This window comes from Nicotiana tabacum, chromosome 24 (genome assembly GCF_000715075.1).
Source record: "Nicotiana tabacum cultivar K326 chromosome 24, ASM71507v2, whole genome shotgun sequence".
NCBI lineage: Eukaryota > Viridiplantae > Streptophyta > Magnoliopsida > Solanales > Solanaceae > Nicotiana > Nicotiana tabacum.
In genome coordinates this window covers 85,309,319-85,332,317 of record NC_134103.1, presented here as the reverse complement: position 1 = coordinate 85,332,317, position 22,999 = coordinate 85,309,319, and the positions used below count along the sequence as shown (strand labels likewise).

General features: G+C 36.4%; 1 protein-coding gene across 1 annotated transcript; it reads right to left on the bottom strand.

Annotated features, from left to right (window-relative positions):
• Positions 1–21,143: 21,143 nt before the first annotated feature.
• On the bottom strand, positions 21,144–22,059 carry LOC142178513 (pathogenesis-related protein PRMS-like). Its single transcript, XM_075248201.1, has one exon. The coding sequence runs from the start codon at positions 21,987–21,989 to the stop codon at positions 21,309–21,311; it is 681 nt and encodes a 226-aa protein (XP_075104302.1). The 5' UTR covers positions 21,990–22,059; the 3' UTR covers positions 21,144–21,308.
• Between the last annotated feature and the right edge of the window lie 940 nt (positions 22,060–22,999).

Sequence of the window (22,999 nt, the reverse complement as noted above, 5' to 3'; positions counted from 1 at the left end):
GCTCGTCTTGGCTGAGGAGAAGTATTTATCAAGAAATTTTCTGGTCATTTTCTCCCATGTTATAATTGATCCATTTGGCAAGCTTCGAAGCCATTGCTTCATGTCATCTTTAAGTGAAAAAGGGAATGCCCTTAAATACACTGTATCTTGTGATACCCCATTATATTGAAAAGTGTTCTTAATCTCCTCGAAGTCCATTAGATGCATGTTTGGATCTTCGTTCATCTTCCATCTGAAAACGCAACTGCTTTGAATGGTTTGAAGCAAACCTTGCTTCAACTCAAATTTATTGTCTGCAATTGGAGGTGGTCTAACACTTGACAATCCTTGATTATAGACTGGTCTGGCATAGTCACCCAGTGCTCTACCAGGCCTTGGTAGCGCATTCTCGAACTAGTCTTCAATCAAGGGTCGATTTAAATTGAATCTTCGATCCCTATTGTCTTCGACAGTTTCCTCAGCAGCTCTATGGGCTGCCTCAGCAGCTATCCTTGTAGCTTCCTCTACCTCATTGTCATCGTTATTAGCCATGTGTTCTTGGGTTGAAGGTTGCCCCAAGAACCTTACGGTAAACTCTTTCTCCTTCCTCTGTTGCCGCAAGTGTTTTTCCAATTCCGGTTTGTAGGTTATTACTTCTCTACAAGAAGATCATGTCATATACCACAGACTTAACCTGTTGCCTGCACACGGAGGAGAAACCCGTGAACAACAAAAATAAAGTAAAAATAAAAATAAAAATAAAAATAAATTTATGAATTAGCACTACAAACTATTTTCAACACTATTAATTGCCAATATTCGGCAACGACGCCAAAATTTGACGAGCACAAAACACACACTTAAATTGTGCTCGCTAGTTAAAGATGGTATAGTAAAATATCGTATCGACATAGATTGGATTTAACAGTATTATCGTAGTTTGTAGCTATATTGCTATCCAGTGAGGATTTTATATATATATCAACAATCGAGATTTATATGAATAATAACTAAAATTAACTAAGAATCTAAAGCTATTGACTAATGACAATCGTAACAAAGGTAAGCAAGGAAGTTATCAATGAAAGAAAATATGGGTTGATAGGATAGGTGCAAGATATGTTCGGGATCTAACTCTAGATAATTCACTTCTAATGTTCAAGTGAGTCTCTCGAATTCACTTAATTATCAGTACAAATGTTTAGTGAAACTGCTCTCTCGATTAAGTCTCAACCTCACTATATGAACCAATTTAAGCTCAGTGAAGATATGCAAGAATTCGTAATGGATTGGTCTTTAGGAGAACCTCTTTCGATTATCCTCCTAACTAGGTTTAATCAAGGATTCAACTAGCCTTTTTTTATTACTAAGAAGAATCTATGAACTCAACCAACAATATAGTACAAATATATCACACGTTATGCCTCTTTCGATTACAAGAACAAGTGAACATAGATGCAATAATTAAATCTTCCAAAAATGATTCAAATACATAAACATAGAGTTATAATCCACAAACAACCATCAATATACCAAATCTATCAAAACCCAAATGGTTCTACTCCATAGACATGGAGAAGTTCTTCACAAATGAAATAAAAATAGAGGAAAACATAAATACAATCCAAACCCGGATTTGAGTGAGGAAGGAAGGATGAAATCCTTGTGCTCTTGCTTCTCCCTCTTCTCCTTAGCTACCCTAGGTCTAAGGTATGTCAAAAGTTCTTCTAAAATGATGTTTTGGGGTATTTAATCCGCCCCCAAAACAAAAACGGATGAAACTATCATTTTCTTAGTGAAATAGGACTTTTCCCGGATAGGACATGCACGGTCGTGCACCTGGGGACTTGGTCGTGCATTTTGCACACCGTTCTGCCCCAAGTGCGTGCCCAATGCGTGATCGCGCACTTGGTCGCGCACCAAGGTGGTATCAGTTGCGAATTTGGGAATGTGTAAAATATGATAGTTGTATCCCTTTTAAATAGCTTTCCAACAATATATTGTGGAGCCCAAAAGAAGTTTTGAACAAAAAGGTATGTCCATTTAACTGGACAATGTGCTGTATGCCTCCTTGATTCTTCGTTTCGTTCTTAAAGTGCACTATCATACGTTGATCCCCGAACATGATCCCAACTTAATCCTTGGGCTTTTACTCAGACTTTGAAGCTCCAGAACAGCTTTAATTCATTCCACAACATCTACATAGATCGGAATCACTTCTACAAGGCATAAAATACATAATTAGTGCAAAACACTAGCGATTAAAGCTCCAACTCAATTAAAGTGCAGTAAATTAGAGTGCATTAAGCGACTAAAATACGAGATTATAGCCTACCATCAAGTGGTAGATCTAAGGGTGAGGAGGAGTGTGTCTATTTCCGAAAATCAGTTTTGATTTATGCTGGGGCGTTCGACTACAGAAGCCATTCACCTTGTTAGGAGATTGATGGAGCAGTATAGGGAGAGAAAGAAGGACTTGCACATGGTGTTCATCGACTTAGAAAAGGCGTACGATAAAGTTCTGAGGGAGGTTTTGTGGAGATGTTTGGAGGTGGCTATAGGTGTTCATATTGCCTACGTTAGGTTGATTAAGTACATGTATGATGGAGTAAAGACCCGAGTGAGGAGAGTGTGTGGGGACTCGGACCATTTTCCGATTATGATGGGGTTGCATCAGGAGTCGGAACTCGGTCCTTTTATGTTTGCTCTGGCGTTGGACGTACTGACGCGCGACATCCAAGGAGAGGTGCCGTGGTGCATGCTGTTTGCAGATGATATTGTATTGATTGATGAAATGTGAGAAGGTATGAACGCGCAATTAGAGGTATGGAGGCATGCCCTGGAATATAAAGGTTTCAGGTTGAGCAGGACCAAGACGGAATACTTGGAGTGTAAGTTCAGTGGAGAGACTCAAGGAGGGGAAGGGGAGGTGAGGCTGGACTCACAGTTCATCCCTAGGAGAGGGATGTTTTAGTACCTTGGGTCTATTATTCAGGGGGATGTGGAGATTGATGAAGATGTCACATATCGTATTGGGGCGGGATGGAGGAAATGGAGACTCGCTTCCAGTATTTTTTATGACAAGAATGTGCCACCGAAACTTAAGGGTAAGTTCTACAGAGTGGTGGTCACACCAACGATGTTGTATGTGGCTGAGTATTGGCCAGTCAAGATCGCTCATGTCCAGAAGATGAAGGTAGCAGAGATGAGGATGTTGAGATGGATGTGCGAGCATATCAGGTTAGATGGGATCAGATATGATGTTAACCGCGACAAGGTGGGTGTGGCCCCTATTGAGGACAAGATGCGGGAAGCGCGGCTTAAGTGGTTTGGTCATGTGAGAAAGAAGAGCACAGACGCCCCGGTAAGGAGGTGCGAGAGGTTGACATTGGAGGGCCTACGGAGAGGTAGAGGTAGGCCAAAGAAGAGGTGAAGAGAGGGGATTAGGCAAGACATGGCGCAACTTCAATTGACCGAGGACATGACCCTTGATAAGAAGGTATAGAGGTCGAGAATCAGGGTAGTAGAGTAGGTAGTCTAGAGTGTTCATAACAGTAGTATTACCACGCAGTCTCGCTTTCTGTTAGTAGTATGTTTTTATGACTAACCGTTGTTTTCTTTCATTGTTGATCACCTTACTATCTTGTTGTTTTTATTCTGCTTTTATATGGCTTTTTGGTTATGTCCGTTCTTGTCCATATTTTCATTAATGTGGTGCTTATGCTTTCCTGAACTGAGGGTCTATTGGAAACAACCCATCTATCCTCATAAGGTAGGAATAAAGTCTATGTACACACTATACTCCCCAGATCTCATGGTATGGAATAATACTGGATATGTTATTGTATATTGTATTCTATGAATAAGTACAATATTGAGGAAAAGTACAAATATCACAGCAGAATCACATGGGATCCCACGTTCTTATAGCAACATGCAAGTCTAATTAGCTGCTACCATTTCATTAAATAGTCGTTGAAAAATTAAACACAGATGTTCACATTTTTCATTACAACTAGTACTACTAGAATGGAATTTGTCTAATTCCATTCACACTTGGATCCCATTTACAGTAAACAAGGCAAACGCAGGGGTGTGTGCGGCAATTTTGGTAAGGAGTGTCGAAATGTATAGATGAACGAGAATAATAACTTTAATTATCATACTTTGAGATAAAAAATAACCTTAGCCTACTGGTGTTGTTGAGTGTTAAGTTAGAAAAGATCATGAGTTCAATTCTACTTCATCACTATTTTTAATTACAGAGGCTCTCTCAAATATTTACAAAAAAATGAGCTAGTTGAGGTTCGAACCTCTGACCTCTTACAGCTTGTTTGGATGGTTGTTACCTATTGTATTGTATCATATTGTTACTTTAAATATAATATTTATTTTGATTATTACTTAAACTTTATTGTATCGTATCGCTAAATTTATCGTTACGGAAGCACGAAAAGTGCTACTTTATGAAACGACGAATTTGGTGTGATAGCATCGTTTTCTTGCTTTTTTCTCTTATCTTGCCGTTTTTTATTATTAAATAATCATATTTTATCCTTTACCCTACTTTTTATATAATAATTCTACTTCGTATCCTATTTTTTTCTTAGTAATGTTGCAAGTTTATTTTTCATATGATAGGTGCGTGACATCATGAAACGACGACAAATGATAAAATCTATCCAAACGTTGTATTCATCAAACAATATAATACAATGCACAACAATTCAATACGATACATTATAAAACGACATGTAACAACAATCCAAACAAGTTGTCAGAGCAAAAGCATGCACATGACCAATACCCCAAGAGACAATTTATGTCATTGATGTCATTTTTTCCTACTTATCCATTTCCTCGCAGTATTAATATATATATTTAGTAAAAAATTTCGATGAAGCGATGTCGCGTGACACCGCTTCATTAGGCATGCATCCGCCCCTGGGCAAAAGTTGTTTTTTTGTTTTTTTGTTTTTTTTTTTTGTGGGGGGGAGGGGAGGGGGGGTAGAGTGAAGGTTAGAGCTCTGCGCACCGAGTAATTGCACGAAACTATATTAACTTATCATAGTTAAGTGATCCGATGAAGTGAACAAATATGCTATAGTCAATCATAATTAAGAAGTGTATATGCAAATATATACTAGTACATGTTATATATTTATTAATTTAGTGTAAATATCTTACGCGGATAAATTTTTACCAAAAACTTAATTTGATTGAGATAAATCTAGACTCAATAAAACATGGCAAATTTTTTATAAGTCCAAGTAGCTCTCATGTATCGCAAATCATACTACTTACACCTGTAAGCATTTGCACAGAACTGATTAAGGATTTATTAAATGGGTCATCATATAAAGAAAGAATCTGGCTTTTTGCCTGCATTATATATATACAATGGGACTTTCTTTAATTTGTTTTATCCTATGTCTTTAATAGTATCAGCACTGAGTGTGCACATTTAAAATAAACCTATCCATTTCACAACATGATAAATAAACATAACACAGTGACACGTCGATCTTAACTTGCAAGAAAATATAGTTTTGTTTAATAACTATAAATAAATACTTAATTATCAGGCCTCACTTTGAACCCAAATAATTTGCTTGACTTATTCTCAAGTTTAAAAAGGTTAAGTAAATTTATTGACAGTAAGGTACTAATTACTGAAGGGTCTTTTGGTACATGGGATAAGAGGATAAAAATCTCGGAATAGTATTTGGGATTAACTTTATTTCATATTTGGTTTGGGATATTAGCTAATCCTGGGACAACTTTTACATTAATATGATGAGATTAGTTATCTCATATAAAAATGAGATGACTAAACCCATGGGATGGAATATCCTGGGATATTCCACTATTGTACCAAACGGTCCCTAAGTATTTCATCTGTACTATTTATGTGGCGCGATTTTCTTTTTACTTTGTTCGAAAAGAATATAATGTCATATTTTTATATTTAAAAATAATTTAACTTAAGAATTTTCACCGTAACCTTAAATCTTAATAGATGATTTATATATAGCCATACAATTATCTAAAATTCTTTTTAAATCACAACTTTTAATTTTTTTTTTCTTTCTTAAATTCCATGTAAAATCAAAGGGTACCACATAAATTGGGATGGAAGGAGTAATAATCATTGTACACAACCAAATTGTACTCGTATGATTGTTGAAATCATAGTTATATTTGTAGAGTCATTATCTTATTTTCTAGTTGTACTTGGTGGTCATCTATTCTACTTTTACTTTGAAACCGTTGAATTGATTTCTAAAACTCTTTTTTGAAAATCCAAAAAAGATGGAGTATTAATAAACAGTAAACAAAAAAGGAAAATAAACTAATGCAGCTACATCATTTACTCGTTATATACGGAATCTTCAACTTCTTGACGGGTTGTATCCGAAAATAAGTAATAAATAAAGTGCAAGAGAGATGTTAAAGGTATCAGAATAGTTTCAGAATATTTAAATGTGTAGGCAGAGAATCTAACCCACGCAATATGAGGAGTGTTACGACTTACGATATGTGTTTTCCCATTTTGATTTTTTTTTTTTTGCGAATCATAAAATTAGGAACTCGATTTTACAACATCGTGCAAGTAGATATTAATTAATTTATGTAATAAGCCTTCCTTTTAAAAATGGATTATTTAAAACATTTGAAGTTGATGTTAGAAAAAGAATTGAAGTAGAAGAGGGATGAACTAATAAGATCTTCTAGCTTTATATCCCTTCTATATATAGGGAAGAAAAGGAGAAACGATCTAAAAGATTTGATCTTTTATTTTCTGAAATTAAATATCTTTAATTTCTTAATAGTTTGGATGATAAATTGATTGCCATTTACTAATTACAGTAAACAAGGCAAAAGGTGTTAAATACAAACGAAGGAGAGAAGAAAGAGAGAGAGAGTTTGATCAAATATTATAGTGGTGAGTGGTAAATACTCTTATCAATTATTTTATTCCGGGTTCGAGTCTTTGGTACGAAGTCAATTTATTTAATAGTGCTTCACTCTCAATATGAGACTTTCCAACGCGAGTCAAAATATTAATTAAGCCTTAATATGGATATTGTAACTCTTGAAAATGTAGCCAAGTGCACAAGGTATCATATGTTCAGGCAGATCCGATTAACGGTTACAACAAAAGGATGTAATGTCCTCATACCAATATTAGATACTATATTCACGATTTGAAACTGTAACGTATAAATCATAGGGATATAATTTTACTAAGGCTCCTCCTACGTGAACAAAAAGAAAAGTTTGATCAGATAAGTTGAGGCTGAATAAAACCGGGCAAGTTATGATAAGTCCGAGTAGTTCTCAAATGGTACTGCTTGTTGTTGTTGATAAGCATTTCACCCACTTGTACTGAATATATACGACAAAAATAGATGGGACTTTTTTATATATGGTGCTACTTTTTCTCCCTTTCCTTTACTTGAGAAGAATCTGGCTTTTTGTAAAGGCTGAGACATTTTCTTGTTTTATAAATCAAAAGAATATATTTTCCAAAGGATGTTTTCAACTTGGAAGCATATTATTTTTGGAAATATTGAAACTTAAAAAAAGAAATTAATCTTTTTCTTTGCAATTTTTTCACAAAACAAAAACACTTTTTCCTGCAATATTTTCTTGTTCATCTTTTTCCCCCAAAAGTCACTTAAAATGCATGTATATATTTTTCAACTTTTGGTATTACTATAGTTGAATTTAAACGTGGTTTCTAGACAAGTAAATAAATTCGATCCTAAGATAATAAAGAATTGAATAAATATGCAATACTTAGCCTTGAGACGAAGATGAAAAAGTATAAACAATAAGTACGGGAGCAAGGCTTCCGGGCACAACAGTAATGAAATTGAGAAATAAGAAGATAAAATTATATAGAGCTTTGAATAGATTATAGCGTAAGTTTGTCAGAAAATTCGTGTCATTTACAATGATAACAGAACTCACAATTTATAGTTGCACCTAGGGAACAAAGTCCTAGGATCATGCCCTTCTTTAATGTCAATTATAAGGGCCACTGAAGAATGTGTAACAGTGAGCATAAAAGACAAAAAATTCTTTATAACGGGCAGTGTACTAAATGCTATAGAATATTGTCCATTGAATGCTACCGGTGGCAGGTATTTAATGCATCTTTATGAGCGTCATTCTTTCCGGTGACAAATGGAACAACTGTCTTTGGTTTTAACTATCATTTGCCTTTGGTTCCACGTGTCACTCTCTTAGGCAACGACCTAGCATAGCATATTTTACCCTATACAGATAGCCCCCCTGCTTTCCTATGAAATAACTTTGTGTCACCGAAAAGTTGGTAGAAACATTCTTTTTGGCGAAACTTTCTCCGATCCCCTCTTAAAAGCTTCTGACGATTGATTAGACGCACGTCTCTCCGCGTATAATGCCCCGAACACGCGTCATCTCATGATTCAACATAACTTATTTTGGTTATCGAGGTAATCATGGACACAAATTTGGCCGCCTAAACCTTTACTTATGCGCTTCAACCTCCTTCATTCAAACTCCATAATTCTCCAAACTCTCACAAGCTCTCTTCATTCAACTTGTATTCTATTCTTCAACCTTTCCTTAACTCTCTCCAAAAGAGAAAAGCTTTTCCTTCTTCCATAACATACAATGGCTTCTTCTTCAAAAAATACCAGTTCCTCAAAGAACAAAAACAAAGCCGATGACACCGCTCCTCCAACAGTGAGCACCATCATCCCTAGAAGTCTTGTTACAACAAAAGATTTCGAAGAAAAATTTCCTTCTGTTAGCCCTCCTACATGGGCCGTTAGCAGATATCCTTATTCCACCCGTCCTTCCAGTATTCCTACTGTGAAGGAAGATTGTCGTTGCCAGGATTTAGACATTATCGCTCCTGATCTAGCGGAGCGAGTAACCTTACCCAATAAGGGTTTTACGTACTTCTATATGTATCCCTTCACTTTGGGAATATTTTCTCTGAGTGGAGAGCTTGACTCCGTTATTGAGGAGTTTTGCCTTCGCTACCAAGTGTGTTTGACATAGGTGAGTCCCTCTGTGTGGAGGACGATTGCTTGGCTTCGGCGCGTGTGCCAGGAAACGGGGGATGAGCTATCCCTAACTCATATGATGGATCTATATTCCCCCAAGATCTTCCGTGGGGGGATGATTAACTTCAGTAAATAAGTCCATCATGCACTGCTATCCAGCATGGATGATGATAACGATCGTGGGTGGATGGAATGATTTGTTTCAGTTGCCACCAGTGAAATCATCCCGGCCTCAGCTCCTTCCCTCCCGGAATTGTGGAACCGCACTCGTAAGTATACAATTTGCTTCTACTCTTATTAAAGATCCTTTCCTTATCATTATTAACTTTTCATCCTTTACTTGCCTCAGCGACTTAGTGGGTTCCTCCTAGGGTTTAGGTCTTAGACCAATGGGTTCAGAAAATTTTGGACGTTACAATGCCCAAAACCCGCTTGTGGAAAGAGCTGTCACTGAAATATGGGTGGAAGGCCAAAAATCATGGTAAGTTTAACTCATCATGTCCTTACCTTTTCTCGTGAGAAAGTTATCTGATTCTTCTCTCTTGTTGAATATAGGTCTACCCCAGGGCTCAGTTGTCATTCCCAAGGAGGACGTTTTGGATGATCCTGTTGATACGGCGAGGCTGCTGCAGAAAGTTTTTTCACAGACGGGTGTCTCTGGGCCTTCTTCTGGTGCAATTGCTTCTTCTCGTAGTCCCCGGCCGGAAAACAAGCAACCAAAAAGAAGGTGTTCCTCCGCGGTCGTGTAACGACCCGACCAGTCATTTTGAGTATTACAATCCCGTTTCCCCATTTACTGCTCAAATTGGGCTTTACAGTTATTGTGTGACTTGCCGGGGCAATTGGTTCGGGTCCGGTGAGGCTTTGGAATGAATTGGAACACTTAGTTCCAAGGTTTAAAGCTTAAGTTAAAATAGTGGCCGGATATCGACTTATGTGTAAACAACCTCAGAATTCAATTCAGATGATTCCAATAGCTCCGTATGGTGATTTTGGACTTAGGAGCGTGTCCGAAAAATTATTTGACGGTCTGTAGTGGAATTAGACTTGAAATGCCGAAAGTTAAATTTTTGGAAAATTTGATCGGGGGTTGACTTTTTGATATCGAGATCGAAATCTGATTCTGAAAATTGAAATAGTTTCGTTATGTCATTTATGACTTGTGTGTAAAATTTGAAGTCATTCCGGATTGATTTGAGGGTTCGACTAAGTTTGTATGATATTTTAGGACTTTTCGGTATATTTGGTTGAGGTCCCGAGGGGCTCGGGTGAGTTCTGGAGGGTTGATAGATCATTTTTGGCCTTGGTGAGATTGCTGATATCTGTTACTGCATTTTTCTGATTTTTCTCTTTCGCGTTCGCGAGTGGGCCCTTGCGTTCGCGAAGAGTGTTTTCTGAGTGTGAGGTTTTGTTCTTCGCGTTCGCAAAGGGGAGGACGTGAACGTGAAGGTATGGTCTCTGTGTGCATCGTGAATGCGTGAGAGGTGTCTCGTTCGCGAAGAGGAGTGAGGCGATTGGGGACCCCAGGTTCTTGTTCTACGCGTTCGCGAGGTGGCGGTCACCTTCGCGAAGGTCTTAGCTGGTAAAGCTTCGTGTTCGCGAAGCCGTTGTCACATACGCGAAGGGTAAGATTTGCAAAGCTTCGCGTTCGCGAAGACACGGTCGCGTTCACGAAGACACGGTCGCGTTTGCGAAGAGTTAAATTTTTGGGCAGCCAAGTTGTGCTTCGCGAACGTGAGGGACCTGTCGCGTTCGCGAAGAAGAAAAGCCTGGGCGGAAAGTTTAAGTTCAGATTTTCCATTTTAAATAATTTGGAGCTCGGATTGAGGCGATTTTTGGGAGATTTTCAGAGGAAACAATGGGATAAGTGTTCTTAACTCAATATTGGCTAAATTACCCTAATTCATGATTGTTTTTAACATTTAATTGGTGAATTAAGTTAAAAATATTATGAAATCCCTCTTGGTTTAATTTGGAGATTTGAGGGTCGAGTCGATGTCGATTTGAGTAAAATTTATATGGTTGGACTCGTGATTGAATGGGCGTTAATTGTAACTTTCGTCGGATTCTGAGACGTGGGCCTCACGGGTGATTTTTGGGGCGTAATTTCGGATTTTTGGAAAATATTAGTATTTTGATATGGAATTAATTCCTATAATTTTTATGGGCTGAATCAAATTATTTTGACTAGATTTGAGCTGCTTGGAAGTTGATACGCGCATAATGGGATTTTTGGAGCATTGTTTAGCTTGCTCGGCATTGGATTTGGCTTGTTTGAGGTATGTAACTCTTCTAATCTTGGAGTTGAGGATATGAATCCTGAATATATGTATTTCGTGAATTATTGGGAGGTGACGTACATGCTAGGTAACCGGCGTGTGGGCGTGCACTATAGAAATTATGACATAATTGTTTCTGTGGAAGTTTGTAGTTAAATGATCTTGGCATTTTCCATGCGATTTTATGAGTTAAAGAAATTGAGCTGAAAAGCATATTAAAAATCATGTTGAAGCTATGTGCCAGTATTATTGGGACCCACAGAGGTCATATTATTGTGAAATATTTATTTTAAAATGAAAATTTATACTTAGTCATATTCATTTCATTACATATCATATCTTAGTCTCTGTTGTTATTTATTGATACATCATATCATCATTTTTGGGCTATTCTCATGACATTGTGAGCCCATGAAAGAGAGACTGGAGAGATTGATGACTGAGGGAGGCCGAGGGCCTGATTGTGAGGATATTTTTGGGATCGGATTGCACACCGCAGCATGCCATGTTGGCTTTATATTTATTATACTATTGCACGTGAGTTAGCCGTGCGGATCTATATATTATACTATTGCACGTGAGTTGGCCGTGTGGATCTATATATTATACTATTGCACGTGAGTTGGCCGTGCGGATCCAGATAATATTATAGCACGTGAGTTGGCCGTGCGGATCCAGATATTATTATAGCACGTGAGTTGGCCGTGCGGATCCATATATTATTATAGCACGTGAGTTGGCTGTGCGGATCCAGATATTATTATAGCACGTGAATTGTCCGTGCAGCACGTGAGTTGTCCGTGCGGATCCAGATATGATATTATAGCACGTGAGTTGTCCGTGCAGCACGTGAGTTGTCTGTGATTATAGCGCTTGGGCTGTAGGAGCCCCTCATGAGTCTGTACACCCCCAGTGAGTGCAGTCGACTATAAACAGGGATCGGGCTGCACGCCGCAGCAGGTATTGTATAGCGCTGAGTGATTGAGTGTGCTGAGCACAGTGAGAGAGAATGCGAGACAATGAGATTGAGTACTCTGAGACTGTGAGTACATGAGTGCAATCTCTGAGATATATTGCATTGACATGCACACATGACATATATGCATAGAGATGTGTTTTCCTCATGCTGTACGGTATCACATTATTCATGATTTTTCACACATGTTGACAAATGGGCATAGTGATGCATTTGTTTTGCACTGGTTATCTGGGAAATAAAATGAGATATTTTATTTACTATTGAAATGAATTTTGGAAGAATTACTGTTCTCAAATTATTCATATTTTTGGCAACTTCGGCAAACGATTTGGGTTTTCACTGATGTATTTGAAAGGAGGAACTATTATTTTTGAAATCATATTTTGGCTGAGCATTTTTATCTCTGTGTTTCTTCTGGTACTATTTGCTTTATGTTGTTATGGACTGTTGTGGACTAGTGGTTTTGGACCTGACCTTGGTAGAAGCTCGTCACTGCTTTTAACCTACGGCTAGGTTTGTTACTTACTTAGTACATGGGGTCGGTTGTACTGATACAACACTTCTGCACATTGCGTGCAGATATTGGCTGTCGTTGTTGCTGTACTCGATGGTTGCGGGATCTAAAGATGTACCTGCATTCCTGTTGTAGATGCCTCTTGTTCAGGGTAGCCTTAGATTTATATAAGCTCTATTTATGTATTATTCAAACAGACTATGTATTTATTTCATTTTCGCTTTGTACACTCTATTCTTAGAAGCTCATGATTTGTACTACCAGTTCTTGGCGAGATGTATTGGTTTTAGATATTTTTTTAAATTAATTTCATTAGAATTGGATAGATGGAAATTGGCTTACTTAACGGGTTGGGTTAGGTGCCATCACAACTAGTGGGATTTTGGGTCGTGACAAGGTGGTATCAGAGCTCTAGGTTCATAGGTTCTACAAGTCATGAGCAAGTGTCTAGTAGAGTCTTGCGGATCGGTATGATGACGTCCATACTTATCTTTGAGAGGCTACAGGGCATTTTGGATATATACTTCCCATCTTTCTTTCCTTATCGTGCGAGATTGATTCAGCTTGAGACATAACTCTTTGAATTCCTTCCACGTATTCGTATGCGCACATGAGCGCTCGGTATTAGCTATGCATCGCCAACTTGTGATTTTATGAATGAGGTTCAAGATGTGTATTCTGTGTTTTGGTGATGGGCCAGTTTAGAGGACTTGAGGCCAGGTTTAGACCGCTGCTTAGGCTCGGTAGCTTCAATTGTAACCTGTACATTTGGACTCATATGTCCAGTAATATCCCTATGGGGGAAGTTGTTACTCGATAAACGGCGGAATGGCTTTGTGATGAGTATGATGTAAATGCGGGATGTGTTAAGACGATTTGAATATGACGAGAAGTGTTTCCTTGAAATGTAAAGGAAAGGCCATTGGGTACTTGATTTTCGAATTGATGTGGCGTACAGTCTCCAGTATGAATATTTTGAAGGATCTTTCACATTGTTAAATTTTAGGGTAAAACTAAATTCTGGCGTCTGGTTAATGAGTTTGGACTGAGATAGACTAAGTGATTGCATAGTAATTGTGAATGCGAAAGGGTATAACAAGATACCAGATTGAGGCTAAGCAGGTGGATTATCCCCTGCAGAGTAATCTACGAAGGTGTATTCCTTATGATGTGAGTAAAGAGTTTCTTTTCTGCCGACGGGGTGTATGGGTGGAGATTTGAATTTGAATCTGGCTAATAAAGTTGACTTGAGTGTCAAGAGAATAAATACGAGCTTAGTGAATGATTGAGGTATTTTATGGTTGGCGTTGTATGAGCTTGAGAAAGATTTTTCATTGAACCGACTGCGGTATTATGACAGTAATAGAGTATGGATATTGCGAGTTATCTAGTGTTTAAATTTATGGCTTTGAGCTAAGTGGGAGAGTCTGCTATTGACAATTTAATTTCATGGTTAGGTATAAATTTTAATTTTGGTCTAAGGCATACTTGTGGGTTAGCTATGACTTGCAGAAGTTGAGATCGAGGATCTGGTTAAGGATTATATTGCACGTATGAGTATATGAAATTCGTGGGATGAGTGAGTTATTATTGGTGAATGACGTAGTGCGCACGGAGTATGAATTTAATTGGGGGTATTAGAGCAAAGTTACTTCTTTGAGTGTCGTTGTGCTAATGGGGCACGTGTCTTTTCACCCATTTAGGCGGTGCAATTAGATGTGAGCAAAGTGGGTGACTCCCGAGAAAATTCCAGTGGGTTTGAGAATTATATATAGCAATTGAGAATGTTTCCGGACTTGTGTATGGATTCTACATTTTTGTGTAAGGAAGGTAAGAAGAACAATTTCAAATTCACATAAGGTATTCTCAAAGTGAGTGTCACAGTTGTGGTATTTTTGAAAGGACTTAAGAAGAATACATTTGCTTATGGGCCGTAAGGCGTTGTGGTTCTACGCTAGGTTTGTGGGGTGAGTTGTGGTTAAAGATCGTGGTGTTTTAGCAAGGAGAAGTATCAATTTCAAGACAAATTTGGAAGGGACTTGGAGAAATAGGACGTCTTGGTAGTAGGTTGGATCAGTATGGTAATGGATATGATCGGTTCTTTGAGTGCTTATGATGTGGGGGTTTTCTACATGTGCTTTGTAGCAATACTCTTGGGTTTAGAGACCTGCGTGGCTTGGTTGAGTTAGAGAGATTTAAATTTGACGGAATCAGAAATAGTGATTCGTGTGTTCTATGGATTTGGAGACTGGGAGTTCTCAGGAGTAGATTGTTTTATGGTTGTGAACTGTGAAATCGTGACCGAAGCGAGTCAGATGATATAATATATTATGAATCAGTCGCGGTGAATTTTTGTAGGGTTATTTATCTATTGTGGTGACGAGAGTTGATTTGGGGTCCATATGTAGTCCCAATTAAGATGTGTATTCTACACCGAGCCGTAATGGTTGACTCCATACTGCTATTATTGAGGGATGTGTCATTCGGTTGATGTTGAACTTATTCGTGTTCTGAAATGATCTGTGAGTTACTCCTTTATGCTACGAGGAGTTATGATTCATTGGTTATGTGCACAGATGGTGCGGTTCTATTTGAGCCTTATAGCGGAATTTGAGCGTGATGAGTATTTGGGTATTGCATGATCGATTGCGTAATGGTTATGTTCTTTCAGGTTTTGTGTGGCATTTTTGTCATTTGCCTCTCAGTGGTTATTAATTTTGAGCGGGGTGGCTTGAGGTATATATTATGGACCAGTGTTTGGATGTGGTCAAACATTGCAGCAGAGTTATGTTAAGGTATGAACCTTGTGTTAGAATCGGATGATGGTTCTACGGTGTATGATGAATTTTCAGCGTTTCGTTGTCGCGGTACTTGTTAATCTGGCGGGGCAATTCTCTCATTTGAGTCATTTTTCATGACTGGGTACATTTGAATTTTTGCTTATTGGTGCACGGATTGCACGGGTTGTGGCTCTGAGTTATATTGGTGCGGTATGTCTGTGGAACAGTTATGTTTAGTAATATAAGGTCATTGGACCTGGAATGGGTACTATCAGGTTTAATTTCGGTATATTTAAGAGTATAATATTGAAAGTCGGCTCAGGAAGTGATTACGGTTCTAGTTGGGGCGAGAGAGCTTCGTGACTTGTTGATCTGATAAGTGGTCATGAAATTTCGCGTGTTTCTTTTATTATCAACAGTGGTTATGGTTATGGTTATGGCTTGATACTTTTGTTCAATCTCATACATGGTGTAAATGTAAGATTCGTGTCTTGAAAGAAATTCTAAAGGTTAGAAATTAAATTAAAGACATAGCAAGTATAATTGAAATGTAGTTGCAATTGGAAATCCATAAATTATATGCACTCGATAATACGAAGAAGTGTATAATCTAACCTATTTGAAATCGTGTCGGTACCTAAATATAACCATTTATTGAATTCTTCCAATAAATCAGGATCAACATCGTCGCCAATAACTCCAGTAAATGGATGCTTGATGTTGAAAATTGGAGGAGGTCAAGCAGAAGTGCTTACACTAGAACTGAAATAAGGGAGAAAGGGGGATCTGGCATGCTTTCCAGGAACCCTTGTTCTTTCTTGATGGATAGGGGTTATTTCATCTTCATTAACCTCGCCGAACTTAACTATCTGTGAGAAGTTCTCGGGCAGCTCAAAATCATCAAGTGTTATTGCCCTTTTTTCACACCTGGAGTCATTGTCCGAATCAGCTACATTGATGAAATTGACTGGTTAACCTACAAAGTTAAAAATAAAAGAATAACATTGTATGTTTTTTGAATCGAAAATGATGGGAAACTGTAAATGATATGAAAGTTATTGTTTTTTCTACAATTATATTGTAATATATAATACCACTGAAATCTTCATTGTAATCCTCTCTTTGTTGTATAACATTTGCTTCTTGAATTGGAGATTGCAAATGCATAGTCTCCTTCTCCTCATTGAAATGCTCTCCTTGTATGCTAACATTTGCATCCTGTTTTGGAGAGTGCACATGCATAGTTTCCTTCTCTGTGACAACAAATGTGTACAACTTAAGAGAATTGTAGATCATTTATAGTAAACTCAAATAGAAATTGTAGATAAATTATAATTGAATTGTAGTTAATTTGTTGAAATATTTTCATGTAGCTGACATGTAATATGTATTATGAAATATGTAGATAAAATGTACTAAATCATACCTGCAGTTTCTTCCTCCAATACCTCTTGAAATTGGAAAGATAAGTCAACACCTACCAGGCATTATATAGGAACATTCTCCTCTTTTTGAATGTCAGACATGTGTCATGTATCTAAGGCAACAATTGTAAATAAAATGTAAATTATTTGTTGATAATTTAGGCTATATGTAGATATAATGTAGATTATTTATCATCTAATTGTGTTAAAACTGTTTAGTACTATTGCCATGATACTGTTGTTTGTTCTTTTCTTTGTAATGCTCATCATTTTTCGCAGAAATGCCAGTAAACTGCAAGCAGAATTTGTTAGGCTATATACATTATGAATGCTAATATAAACATAAACATGATAAAAAATATTTTCCATAATGAATATATTTTTAATGAAACCTTAGCATCAATGTTAGTATCATGTTGACGTTTTATTGCCTGTAACACAGACTTGATGGAATCATTGAGTAGCACTCGAATGCTACCTAGTTCTTCAAAAACCTAAAAAACAAAAAATGCTTATAATGTATCTGACAATAAGAGGCTTACATATATATAAAGAAGACTAAAAATCAAGAATTAGCTATACCTCTTTCTTGAACAAAAAATCTAACGTCTGAACCGACCTAAGTATAAAAATAGAAAGATTTAATGAAATAATTTGCATAACATAGATTAAAGAAACCATTTAGGAATATCATCAGTTGTTGCCTTATCAACATCTTTTCTTAGTTTTTTTTAGTTATTTCAGAATATCTTTCTTGTTATCTATTCTCATTGCCTGCTTCTTGCCAGATGAATATGGAGCATCTGTCGGATGCTCGGCCTACGTTTCAGCTTCTTTAAGGATGTATTCAACTTTGTCTGGCAAAGTCATTCTAGAAAGCTCTTCTGGGGCTTCAATCATGTTGGTGAACTGAGTGAAATAAAAATGTGAGGGACTTAGTCATCATATGTATAAAATGTATAGATAATTTATATTTATATTGTCCGTACCATTAAATTGTAGTCTAGTTGTGTTAAGTATGTCAATATTTTGAGATACCTTATACAAAAGTAAAAAATATTTACCTTGATCCATGATGGTTTGATCATCTTCTCTTCCAATGCAAAAATCCATATCTTGCCCTTACTAGCTGTCCAGTTAAGTATTCAGGGGATCGAATTACCAACCCTTGTAGTTACACTATTATTGACTGTAGAGTAACACTCATACAACCAGATTTGCATAGCGAGTGAAAAACCTCGAATGAGATAAAAATACACAGAAGGGTTCAGCTTATGCCTAACAGACTGAAGCAATTGTGTATAAGTTTCGATACCCCCATGCAAAATTCGCATACTGCCCCAAGTCCACCAAATAGAACTTAAAATGGTCTATCAAACCATTATCTTTCTCTGAAGGACAAAGGAAGAATTCTATCAGATAGAGAATACACAACTTGACTGCACCCTCATCATTCACCCAACTACGGTTGGTTATAATTTGTTTCAAGTACGACTTCTTAACTTTTTCCTTATTCGAAAAATAGCTCCTCATTGTTTTACTGTCATACTTAGTTGTGTAACCAAAATCCGTTACTTCTGTAAAACATCTAAGGCCAGTGATAAGGAAAAATTCTCTCAACCCAAAGTTCAGTCTCTCACCCTTTATCTCTGCTGTAAAAAAAAATGAGAACCGGATGTGTTCAATTCATACTTCATGAGAAGGTGAATTGCTTGATTTTGGATACATATTTTGGGCATGCAAAGAAAGTGCCCAAAACATGTCTTCTTAAACAACTTTAACCTATTTTCAGACAATAACACCTTGATTTGGGCAGGAACAGCAGGGTCAGATAATGTCTGGAACCTAGTGATGCCATAATCAAAATCATGTGGTGCAAAAAATGTCTGATTCTGCACCAAAAGAAATAATAAATTAATAAAACATGTTTAAAGACCAAAAAACAAAGTAATAACAATTCTACTATACTTTAGCTACAACCATAAAGGCATTAATATATTACATACAAATAAGTTACAAAATTAGTAAACATATATAACAACTGAACTACATTGAAGCTACAAATGCACTGATAAATTTATGTTTAGAGCAAGAAAGTAGAAACTAACAAATAGACATAATATATATACAATTTATTTACAGAAAATGAAACTAACATCTACAAATAGAGAAAAAAATAACCAATAAAACCTACTAAATCATGTAGTGCATTCCCTAATAAAATTATTTCAAATAATGTACGACAAATTTATAATTTTCAGAAAAATATAGAAAAGTTATTAACCAACAACAAATATACACAATGCATATAAAATTTTTACAAATATAGAGTCATGAGAATGAAAACAGGTTTTGTAACTAAAAAAAAAAAGAGCAAAAATTGGAAGTACTACAATTTTACCGTCTCTAATGACTGTTGGGATATGTTTGTAGGAGATTTTTGAACCTTCTTTCTTTTTGGAGGTTTGACAGTAGGAGAAACTTTGATTTTTTTTTGGCAGGGTTCGGGATAACTTCTTCTTCGATCAAATCATCATCACGAGCAATTTATTTGCCCTTCCGCTTTACTGATTTAGCAAATATCGAAACTTCACCAGCATCCATGTCATGCTTGAATTTTGTTCGCGCTTCTGCCCTAGCTTCACAAGGGGAAAGCTTGAACTTTGTCTCTGATTTTGCATGTCTCGATTTCACTATTTTTTGGGTGAATCCTGTGAGAAAACACCCAAATCAAAAGTAGGAATATCACCGACATTAGCTTTTTTAGGGCTATTCTTCGGAAATCTTTTCTTCTTCATCGTAAAGGAAAGAAAATTTGAAGTTGATACTGATTTCGTAGGGTTTTGAGAGAGAAATCAGAAAGTTTGAGAGAGATATTATAAAAACAATTTGAACAAAATGGAAGAGAGCGTTAATGGAGGGAGAGAGTATCAGAATCGTGGGGGGTATGGACAGAGAAACGTGGAGGGAGTGAGTTATATACGTTAGCGAGATTATAGGAGTTAATTGATATCTCATTTGATTCCTAATATATATATAATTGGTAAATTATATATGCCTATGTAATTAAATTGAAACTTGAGTAGGGAGGGTAATAAGGTTTTAAATAGTGTATAGGAAGATAAAAATCCCTAAAAGAAAACAGTTATACATCCATATTATTTATCAAAAAAATGGGTTGGATAAAGAACTTTTTAAAAACGGGTCAAATATGGATAAGAACCATATTATTCATTTAAAAAATGTATAATCAATGGATAACTAATGAGTTTAATTTTTACATTTGTAAAGCCTCAAATTGGGGGCTCCTCAAGTTTGGGAGACTAGAAATTCTCCCAAAAGTAATCATATTCAAGGAGTCATAGATAATATGAATATTCATATTATCTGCCGGTTAACCAGTTTTTTATCCGTATTAAATATGGGTTGGGACAAATATTTTATCCGATTTTGCATTACCCATTTTCGATCCAACCTGCCTGTTTGTCGCCCCTAACCGTGACATCTAATAGTATAATCCCACATGAGGTTCAACGGAGGAAGAACTTCATTGTAGGAAAGTGGTAGAAAAATCCTTGTTAATCAAGCCATTCTCTCTTTTCCATTCTCTTCCTACACAAGATGGTATTTGTATAATTCAAGTTATACTCGTGCTCCTCGAGAAAAGTTTGCTTGTACAACTTGTCATTAAGGGTAAAATTAAAAGTTTAAGTTAAAGTGATTCCATATATAAAATGTGTTATGATCCTTAATAAAAAGGTGTAGAGGTCAAGGATCAGGGTAGTAGGTTAAGTTGCCTAGTATTTTTCTTGTTCATACCAGTAGTATTAGTACATACTCTCGTATTTTGTTAGTGTTAGGTTTCAATTATTAACTGTCGTTTCTCTCATTTTGATCATCCTACTATTTTGTTGTTATTTATGTTGCTTTCTTGAGCCGGGGGTCTATTAGAAATTATTTCTTTATCTCCACAAGGTAGGGATAAGGTTTGCATATACACTACCTTTCTCAAACTCCATCATGTGAGATTATACTAGATATGTTGTTGTTGTTGTTGTAGAACAAAAAGAAGAAAATTGAATAAAGAGAGTTAAAAAAAAAAGTGTTTCCCTTAAATTAGCACGAGTTCAAATCAGAAAATATGTTGATGCATTAATGTATGAGTTGAACAGAAGCAGAACACTTGTTACATTCTGAACACACAAAGTGCTACATTGGAGATCATATCTCAGCTATTTTTGGAGCACCGTCATTAATCATGACGATGCTCCAATAGTGAAATTAGAGACGTTTAAACACGCTTGTTTCGTCTACCTCTGCCACGTCGAGACTTTCTGCCTCTGCCTCTGCCTCTTCCTCTAGCATATCGCGCAGTACCATTATTCAAAGGTTTTGGTGGTAAATTTGGTGATGTTACACCCACATTGTTACCAGGATTCAAAGGGTTAACACCTTTTACATTTCCTATAGGATCATAGGAACACACAACGTAAACACCCTTTTGATCATTGCAATAAGTAAATGAACTGCAGCCAACTTTTGTGGTAGTACGCCATATAATGTTAAGGTAATGGCCACATTCACATCTCTCGCGTTCAGGCTGGCAATTGCAAAGATTTGTCGCGTGGTTGAAAAATTGCTTCTCTGAGAACCATTTTTGGACAACCCCACTCGCGGGTGTCTGTCTATATAGTTCCCAGTATATGTTTTCGCCATAAGAACTAGTGGAATGTTGTCTATAATTGCAATCTTGTTTGCGCGAATTAGCCCAAGATTGTGCAAAATTAGCCAAATTGGCGTCCCATTGCAATGGAGGGACGACAACGCTTGCTCTTAGATCATTGTGAGCCTTGAGGAATTCTTGTTGGACCCAGTCGAATGTTGTTGCATCTGCAGAAGAAATGAAAGTGAAAATGAAGAACAGCAGCAATACTGCTGATAAAATTTGGATTTTTGGGATTCGTATTGTCATTGATAATGACAATGCATGTAAATGGAAATGAAAAATAGTTTCCCCCCTAGGGTCCTGGAATTTTGGGTTGCTATAATTTTTACTTTTTATGTTTGATTTTGATTTTCTTGTTTGTTCTACATGAAAAGAGCAGCGTCAAAATAGGAGCAAAGGATGCGGAGATGCAAGAAGATTCATATACTAGTATTAGCACCCGCGCGGATGCGCGGATACTATTCATGTCAAATATTTAAGTTATTTGGATTATATGTAAATAATATTAAAATTTAAACTTTTTCGATAAATATAGATAATCATTGGATATTAATAAAAAACACTACATGAAAAAAAATAACCATTTCTTCTATTTTTCTTTTTTGGTATCATTCTCGCCGGTGTCATTGGATCCTAAAAATAGTCAGGAAGCAAAATAATAACTCATATTTATGGCAAAACAATCAAATGTTGAGAATATGAATGACTCTTTGGATACCACTTGCCTCTTTTACTACTACTTGAACTCTTATTTGGTGTGTTGATATCTCTTAAAAATTATTTCTTTTTTAAAATTTAAGTTTCGAAAATTTTATTTTTTAATAATAATTATTTTTATAATAATGTAAGTGAAAATATTATCCTTAATTCAAAACTCATTTTAGTTGGCTATCTAAAAAATTTAATAACTTTTTAGCCAGTGAATATTTTTTTCCAGTATGACTCCATTTTGATATTTGACATTAACCATGTTAAAAATCTGAGTTATTTGAATTATATGTAAATAACCTTAAAATTTAAACCTTCTAAATAATTATAGATAATCGTTAGATATTAATTAAGAAACACTGTGTGAAAAAAGTCTAACATTTTCTCAAATCTCGTAGTGATAATTTTATTTTTGCACGATTCTCATTGGTGTCATTGAAACCTAAAAATAGCCACAAAGCGAAATAATAACTCATATTTATGGCAAAGCACAAAGGTTGACACAATATAAATGATTCTTTGATTACGATGTGACTCTTTTACTACGA